The sequence below is a fragment of the Elephantulus edwardii genome, unplaced genomic scaffold, assembly GCF_000299155.1.
Source record: "Elephantulus edwardii isolate Elephantulus edwardi_28Jun2011 unplaced genomic scaffold, EleEdw1.0 scaffold00021, whole genome shotgun sequence".
Lineage (NCBI taxonomy): Eukaryota > Metazoa > Chordata > Mammalia > Macroscelidea > Macroscelididae > Elephantulus > Elephantulus edwardii.
In genome coordinates this window covers 2,175,671-2,185,077 of record NW_006399771.1, presented here as the reverse complement: position 1 = coordinate 2,185,077, position 9,407 = coordinate 2,175,671, and the positions used below count along the sequence as shown (strand labels likewise).

The 9,407-nt window shown below is 36.0% G+C and overlaps 1 protein-coding gene across 2 annotated transcripts in view; it reads right to left on the bottom strand.

Annotated features, from left to right (window-relative positions):
- Positions 1-2,152: 2,152 nt before the first annotated feature.
- Positions 2,153-9,407, bottom strand: part of CNEP1R1 (CTD nuclear envelope phosphatase 1 regulatory subunit 1) — a 24,207-nt gene continuing 16,952 nt past the window's right edge. For both annotated transcript variants that reach the window (XM_006882508.1, XM_006882507.1), the window contains 3 exons: positions 7,809-7,918; positions 7,629-7,683; positions 2,153-2,194 (listed from right to left, as the gene is read on the bottom strand). In XM_006882508.1, coding sequence (XP_006882570.1) covers positions 2,153-2,194; positions 7,629-7,683; positions 7,809-7,918 — 207 coding nt within the window. The remainder of the gene's footprint in view (positions 2,195-7,628; positions 7,684-7,808; positions 7,919-9,407) is intronic.

Sequence of the window (9,407 nt, the reverse complement as noted above, 5' to 3'; positions counted from 1 at the left end):
TAAAAAAATAAAATCAATCAATAAAGGAAAAAAAAATTCTCTCCAATTGCATATGAAGTGGATGTATACAGACCGACATTTTTTTCTAGGAGAGAAGATCCAAGGTTTTCTTCAAATAGTCAAAGCATATCATGACTCCAAAAGGAGTAAGGATTACTGACCCACGAAGTCCCTTTTCAACCTTACATGTGGAAGGTGCTCTGGTGTGGTAGTGCATAGGTTAGCAGCTATGCTGCGAATCCAAAGTGCCTCTGATGGTTCAATCCACCAGTGGCTCTGTGGTAGAAAGATGGGCAATCTCCTCCGGTAAGATTTACAGACCCTTGAAACCCATACTGGAAGGCCTCCTGTGTCGGTTCCAATTCAATAGTAATGAGTTTGAGTTTTGATCCATGAAATCCCTTTATAATATAATATGTATGGAAAAGTTAGCTTTACGATAGGTACTCTTAAAGGAAACTAGAGTTCAAGGTAAGGAGGGCAGGACAACGAACTTCTCAAATGCTACTAGACAGTGATATATAAAGCACAATACATCATAATAGAAAAAAATTGGGTCCTTACAATTGCTATCTAAAATATGCTCTATAAGACAGAGTTATATTAACCCAAAGTGTACACCCTGGTGGTCTGAACCCACCACCAGCTCTGCAGCAGAAATATGGACAGCTACAATTCACAGCCTACTGGGGGAGCATGATGAGTCAGAATTGACTCGCTGCCAGTGAGTCTGAACCAGACACCAAGTAAAATACTTCCCATCTTGTGTAGAACTAGGCCACAGCTGACATACACAATATGGTTCCCTTGTTTTCAGAGTTACAGACTTAAAACATTTTTTAAAAGGGTCCAAACATTAATTATATATAAAGTATTTATTTTTATGCACATCTTTACCTACAAAATATAAAAAAAATAAAGCAATGCTCAATGTTTATAATCCCCTCTTAAGAATTCTTAGGAGCAGATGGTTTATTGCTGCAATTAAAGAATAAAATATTATACATGTGAAAGCCAAGATGGGGTACATTTTATGTCAAATGACAGCCTTCTTAACAAGCTTTTGTCTTGTTATTTAATTTTCAGCTTTATGTTAAATGAAATTGAAAAGATTGCTCATGAAGTTATTTAAACTTTTCAAAATCTTCTCATAAACAAGTAAAAAGGCACCTCTTGTACTTTAAAATATTTACAGCAATCCCAACAGATTAATTTTAAGGGCTATTAAAGTAAATGCGGCTACTGTGCATACATAGTATGTCATTAACACTCTCCAAACGGTGAGAATTGTCAACTCTAGTTGGTGGCACTGCTCCCACGGTATCCCGGTGACGGAGGACAATCAGTTAAACGCGTGCAATACCAGCATGTCCACCACAGCATAAAATCCAATCGTCTAAAACAACGTTAACTATCAAATTCCCAGATAATACATCGTTTATAACCGAGTTTGCATATTCAGAAGTCTTTGGAGGGTTCTTAAAATTATTTTTAAAATATTAACTATATTAACATTAAATGAAAACAAAGAACTAAAGAATATAACCACAGTAGTGGCTGGAATTCAGTTATCTGATTTAACAAAAATTGGTTCTCAAAACATCTGTAATTTCTCAAAACATAATGGAGTTTTTCTCAGTCGAAACACAATGCAATGGTTTTCCCCGCAGTCTGATTAAAAGGAGTACAAGGATGAAAGGCGCAGCTTCCTACAACAGCTGTTATAAAAAGCTGTGGGGGTGGCCAGCAGATGTTCCTGAAATACTGGTGCAGGAGAACAAAGTCCACACAAAGTTTTCCTCTTTGTTTAAAATTGGCATTGATTTGCTATTTACAGTAGTTTGAAAAAAAGAAAATTATAAAAACTGAATGAGGTTTTGTTTCTAAGTTTAACTTAGTAACATACATACATACTTCTTCTGCAAATCTGCACAATCTGAAGTACTAAAGTGACACTAATACTGAAACACAGGTAATCAAAACTACCAAAAGCAGTGATAACGTGAAGTCACCATCATCAAGGTCCTCTGGGTAAATATTGCACTCTTCTTGGGAGTTGTTGCTATGATCTTCACACGAATTCTTTATGGCTTTTTGCTGTATCACTCACTTGATGCAAGGTTGTTTTAAGTCCCATTAATAGTGTAGATTATCACTGAACATGAGGTCTAGGTTTCAAGATCAGTTTTCCTGTCTGTAAAAATGAAGTCAGTTATGTTAAAAACGTCACCATTTATCTATACATCATAAAAGATATTCACAGGGCATCAGAACACTTCTATTTAGTCATGATAACACTTCTTTTTTGTGACACTTCCTTCTGAAACTTTTATTACTTTAAAAACTATTTATCTTAACAGCAAAAACACAAACAAGCCAATCACAAAATGAGGAAGTGACTGAAAAGAATCTTTATGAGAAGATATCCACGTACTCAATATGTGAAAAGATGTGCATGATAACTAGCCATCTGGTTTGCAAATCTTACCCTAGCTAAACTAACACAATTTTGTTAAAAAAACAAACAAAATCCCAGATAACAATAACTGTCAGGAAGAATGTGAAGAAATTGGAATCCTAATCTACTGTTGGTGAGAGTATACAATGGTACATACACTATTGAAAAAAAGCTATGGCACTTTCTTAAAAAACTAGAACTATCTTAGAATTCCTACTCCTAGGTAGCCTAGTTGTTACATATCATAGAGTCAGAACTGACTCATAGCTGACCCTCCAGTAAGTTTTCAGAGGCAGTAAATCACATGGCAGGAGACTGCCCATCTTTTCTGGAGTATGTACAAAGGCATTTGATTATGTGGATCATAACAAACTATATAGATAGCATTGAGAATAATGGGAATCCCAGAACTACAATTAATTGGGTTCATACAAAATCTAGCTAGACCAAGCTGTTGCCTGAATGGATCAAAGGATCACTGCATGGTTTAAAATGAGGAAGGGTGTGTATCAGGGTTCTATCTTTTCTCTGTATCAGTCCAATCTGTATGCTGAGCAAACAATTTGTGAAGTCAGACTCTATTAAAAGGATAGGAGGAAGACTCATCAACTTGTATTATGCAGATGACACAACCTTGCTTGCTCAAAGTCAGAAACGTCTGCTACAGATGACCAAAAACTACAGCCTTCAATATGGATTATACCTCATCACTAAGAAAACAAAGGTCCTCACCAACCTAGCCAAGAGGCTACATCAAGATAGATGGAGAAAGGATTGAAACTGTCAATGATGTCATCTTACTTGGAACCACAATCACACCCTTTGTATCAGCAGTCAGGAGATCAGGAGGTCTTCCGCAAGTCTGCTATCAGGGACTTCTCCAAAATACTGAAGAGCAATGATGTCAGTTTCAAGCCGAAGGTGTACCTGACTGAGGCTATGGTCTTTTCAATCACTTGCTATGTATCTAAGAGAGCTGGGCAATGAATAAGGATGACAGAATAATTGATGCCTTTGAGTTGTTGTGTTAGAGAAAAGTACTGAATACCTCACAGACTGCCAAAGAACAAACAGATGTGTCTTTGAAAGTGAAGCACAGAGCTCCCAGGAGGCAAGGATGGTAAAGCTTCATCTTTCATACTTTATATTGCTGGGAGGGCTATTGTGCTTGGAAGGTGGAGGGTCAGTGAAAGAGAGGAAGATCCCTGATGAGAAGGGTTGACAGGGTGACTACAGTAATGGGCTCAAGCATATCAGAGATAATGAGGATGGCATGGAATAGGGTAGGATTCCAGGCTGTTGTTCATAAGGTTGCTATGACTCGTCCTTGACCTGACAGCACCTAACAAGGTAACCTAGACATAAAAAATCAAGACACAGACATGCATAGGCATGCTCATGACTGTTTGTAAAACAGTACAGTGGTTTTGGGGTGGCAGTGTGTCACCTCCACTTCACAAGGGGTTAGCATCCCCATCAACAGCATAAAGCTGACTTTAGCGAGTGCAGACACAGGCCCCATTCTGTTGATAGTTGGTATTAGAAATGGGGTTCACTGCAATGGCTCCAGACTCATGAAAGCATGGAAAGTGAAACTGTTACTTTAGTTGCTGTTACCTACATTGAGAATTCTGCTTCAACTGAGTGAAGACAAGCTGTTTCTCAGTGGTCTGAGGCAAAAGCCAGGTCAATCAAGAAGGTGACTAACAGAGGGCCAGGGTCCTCATTCTCCCAGCCACAAGCACACATGAATGGGAGGAGAGTTGAGGGGTGGAGAAGTGAAGGTGAAAGCGGAACATTTAAGGGCTGTATGTTCCAGCTTCCTTCACTGTTCTACCACTACTCCTCCTCCTTACTGGCACTGTGCTGGAATTACCTTATATGGCTTTCTTGGTTTTCATCTTTACCAAAGCAACTTGCTAGATCTTTCGTCCATAAAGCCACTAGGTAGGCTTGAAGTATCAAACTTTGGTTAGCAGCTAAGTGTTCTGCAATCTGTACCAACAGGACTCCTTGGCATATGTTTAATGCTCAATAAATGACAGTTATTTTTTAGTTCTACTGTTGAGTAAAAGATAGAGGCTTAAAAACCTGGAACAATCTACTTTTATAAAAACACTGATGAAGACATACAAAATATGGTGATTATTATAGGGTGGTTGGTGAGATTTAAGTGGCTTTATTTTTATCCTTCAATTACCTTTCTTGATTCGCAATTTCACTTTTTTGTAATTCCTCAATATTTTGGCAGATCTTTTTCACGTTAAAAATTTTTTTCTTGTGTTTTTCCACTTTTTAAGATTTTTTAATTACTTAATCAAAGGTGTATTGAACACTTTTTTTAAGATACCTGTTATTTTCTACTGTTAACTATGAGTAATATAGTAAACATTGTAAAGTAAAATCTGTAATTTCCTGAGTTCTGACAAATGTACCTGCATTAAACAGTAATAAACAAGTTTTTATGTGTCTCTTTTTCAGTCCATGTTATTCATCTTTTTACATAGATCACTTTTCTGACTTAACTATAGATTAATTTTGCTTGTCTTTGTTCTTTAAATAAATGGAAAAAAGATATTGTTGTAGGTGGAGGGGGAGAGGTTTCTTTCATGCAACACTTAGATTTATCCAAGTTACTACAGAAGTTCGTGTATTTTTATACCAGTAATATGCTACTTTATGAATATATAACTATTTCTTATTCAAGGTTTTAATCAATTTTAAGTGTATGGTTTATTATCTGAGAGAGACATTAATGAAACTTCATTATAAAACTTGAAATAACTTTAGATAAGTGAGTCATACATCTATGTCAAATTCTAATCTACTCTCCAGAAACCAGTTTTAGCACAAGTTCTTCCAGATAATTTACACTTATGACTATGTATGTAAATATTAGTAATTTGCTGTCTAATATGCTGAAATATTTGTAAGTTAAATGGATCAATTTGGATTTATTTAAAAATAGTCAGATGGAAAGGAAAGGAGGACAAGGTATAGATGAAAAAGAATGGCTATTCGTTATTGTTGATGTTCTTGTTATGTTTAGTGGATTGAAAAAATGCAGTCTTGAGAGAATCAATCATGATGGAGAGATCAAAAGGCCTGTTGCACTGGGGAAATGTGCTGTTAAGGAATTTGTGTGCTTGATCCATGTAATGGTATTTCAACTACTTCCTATGCATTTAAAACTTGGACAATGAATGAAGAAGACTGAAGAGGGATTGATGCCTTTGCATGGTGGCAGTTGACTCAATGGCACCTAACAACAAACAACACTGAAGTGCTTGAAAATGTTCATACTCAAAATTGTTTCTTAGAAAATGGTATCAAACTGAGCATATTGCTTGGTATCTTGGTTATTTTTACCCCGTATCATGCCATGGAGATCTTTCCACGTCCACATTTTAGGTCGAGTGGTGAGACATTATGTCTATGGCAAGACACTACCACAGCTGATTTTACCACTCTTCTACTGAGAAACATCGGCAGCTTGGGTGGCTTAGTAGTGGGCTGCACTGCCAACCCAAAGGCATGCAGTTCAAATCCACCAGTTACAGGAGAAACATGGGCAATATCCTCACATACGATCTATTATCTCTGAAAATCCAGTGGAGGGTCAACTCTGAGTTAGTTCTGATTCAATGGTATACAACAAGTGAGAAACAAAGATTATTTCCATTTTTCACTATTGCAAATGGTGCACTTATCTCCTGGGTACATATGATTGTTTCCCCTAGGGTAAATGTAGAAGAGTAAAATGGTTGATTCCAGTACATTTTACCTTTTAAGAGACTGAAAATGACTGTACCAATTTATATTCCCAATAACTTGTGGATAATGAGTTGTGCTGTAAACCCAAAGGCAGTGGTTTGAATCTACCAACTGCTCCATGGAAGAAAGAGGGACATCTCCTCCCACATGATTTACGCCGGTGAAAACCCACTGCAGGGTCGACTGTGAGTTGGTTCCAACTTGGTGGCACGTAATTACAACAATATACACTTACGAGGATTTCTGGGCCATATAATTCTATATTTACCCATTTAATGAACTGCTGAACTGTTTTCCAATGCAGCTGCACTATTTTACATTCCCATTATCAATTTACAGTTCTCATTTTTCTATACCCCTGACATGTTATTTTCTTACTTTTTGATCTGAGCTACGGTAATGGATGTGAAACGGTACCACCTGTGGTTTTTGAATTTTATTTCCTTGATGATGTTCACCTTTTTCTTACTGATTTTAATACATCCTTAAGACTTTTGGATACGATCTTCATATTTATATATATTTATATGTATATATATTTTTTCATATACATACTTACTTTTAATCACTAATTTCTAGTGTTCTGCTACACAGTTTTAAATTTTAGTATAATCACAATGTGTCCTTATTCAATTATGGCATTTCTGGTTTTCGTTTTCAAAAGCATTTTTCTATTGCAAACTCTTTTTAAAACTTATCTGGAATTAGTTTTTATAGATGTGAGGTAGATAATTAAATTTACTATATCAACACTACTAGTGACTTGAAATGATATTTTTAGCTTCTACAAATTAAAAAACATTCCAAACCAAAACAAAACCTCTACTATTAAGACTCAATCTCCCAGTGAGACAGCTGTTTCTCTGCCCTAATCTTCTCCTTTATGCTGTACACACTAATTTTCTGTAATGAATAAGTATTACTTGTTTAACAGTTCTTTAAGTGAAGTAAAAATATTTTTGTGAACAAATAAAAAATAGAAGCTACCAATAAAACTCTATTCAAAATACATTAGTACATGAGCTACTTCTAAAACAGAGTAATTATATTTCTGCCTTTCTTAATCAATTTTGTATTTTACCTATCAAATACAAAAATGCAACTTGATAGAGTAAAACCAATATCCATGGAGCAATTTTTTGACCAATAGTATTCCCTGTATTACATTCAATCTGAGAAGTTTAAGATTAATATTTTATAAATTAAAATATTAAGAGTTTACATTTTATAAGACAAAATTGGCTATTCGATACCTTAATTTCAGAAATGAAAATGAAAAAGAAAAGTGTTTTCTATCAGTGCTATAAGGTATAACTATTAATTACATAATGTTTTTCTAAGGCAAAATATTTCAATACTTTTATAAATATAATTTTTTAACATAACGAATACTTACATCATCACAAGACATATTGTATTCTGCTAATACAGTTCGACATCGAGCAGCTATACTGAATGAATGTAGTTAAAGGAAAACTTGTTATTTCAAGAATAAGTTTTAAACAATCATCTATGTCATCTAAAAGATGCTTTAATCTAGTTCAGAGAATAAAACTCCATCAGTGGTAAAGGATACATAGATGGTGCAACTACTCTTTTATGTATTCCAGCAAAAAACAGACCTATCAGAGTAATACAGCTAATGGTGAAAAAAGGATGATTCCACAGAGAAGTGAAAAAAGACACCTGGAAAAGAAGAGTCAAAATATAACAAAGTTCAAAAATCTTAGAGCAATATGATTCCTACATCTTCACTTCTCTATAACTATAACCTTCTGATGTGTCAACTATGAGGATTTGAAGACTGCCAAGAATTCTAGTTCTGTTACTATGCTTAAAAATAACATATGCTTTATATCTTCTATAAAGTAATACGTCATTATTCCATTTATTGCAAACACTAGAACAATTATAAATCTAGTCTTATATTTAAAAAACCTTTTATTCGATAAAAATACTTACTGGCCAATCTTACTGGTCCCTCGGAGGCTAGTGGAACCCCTGAGGCTATGCACCTTTAGTGCCCTTCAAATCTGGAGCAAAACTTATCCCTACAGGTCAAATTTCAGTAAAAAAAATAGACAGGCCTATAAGGTGAACAATAATATTAGAGTGGCACTCACTTCTTAGAGTGACCAACCTATAAGTTCAAAGAAGGGTAGGATTTGCCCAGAAATAAAGCCCGGTCACAGATGGTTTAGATAGCCAGGTTTTAGATGGTCACAGAAATAGGCTATTTAAGCAGGGAGAGGAAAAACAAATAGTAACTATAGACAAGAAACTAAGAATTCAAGAGACAGACAAGGGGATAGTATTAGAATTGAGTGCAAACAGACAATACCAGAAATAATGAAAAACATGACAATATATGGTATGTATGAAATGTAGAGACCAGAGTCCATAGTCCAGGATTAAAACAGAAGGAAGCACTAAAGTAAAACTAGAGAAAAACAAGACTGTTTAATGAAACAAACATGACAAACTGGTTTTATCTTTTTTGTTTCCAAAAGAATCAAACTAAATGTATTTCCCTTCATATACCAAGAGACTATGTAATTATTTTTAGACAAAGAATTAAGTATATGAAAATATCACAATACAGGCTGGCATGGTACTGGTTCAATAAATCTATCAAATGAAGAAGTGAGTGGCTGAAAATATAAGAGAAAATCTCAGAAGGATGGTATCTAGAATATCCCAATATTCCAGAGGAACTTCTTCTTAAATTCTGAGATCAGTTAAACTGCCACTAACCAGCTATATTTTGTTTAGCTTGTACAATGATAGCAAACAGGGTTTTAACAAGATCAGTCATTTTCTGCTTTGAACCAGCATATTCCAATTCAGTCATGGCCAATGGAGCAAAATCTGAACCGCTGTACATTTTTAAAAGTTAGGTGCTTAGAGGTTGATGACCTTTATAAAACAAGGGTAGCATATAACCAAAATCTCTTGACCCACAGATGCAGAAACAATAATGTCCAGTTCAAAGACGGTGGTGAGCACGCCGCCGCCAGCCAGGGGAACGCCGCTAGAGGGACCCGAAAGAGACCCGGGAAGTGCAGCCAGGGGAACGCACGCCTCCGCCCGCCAGACCGGGGAACGCCGCCGCCAGACCGGGAACGCTGCCAGCCGGGGAACGCACCCCGCCGTCAGCCGGTGGGAATGCACGCCA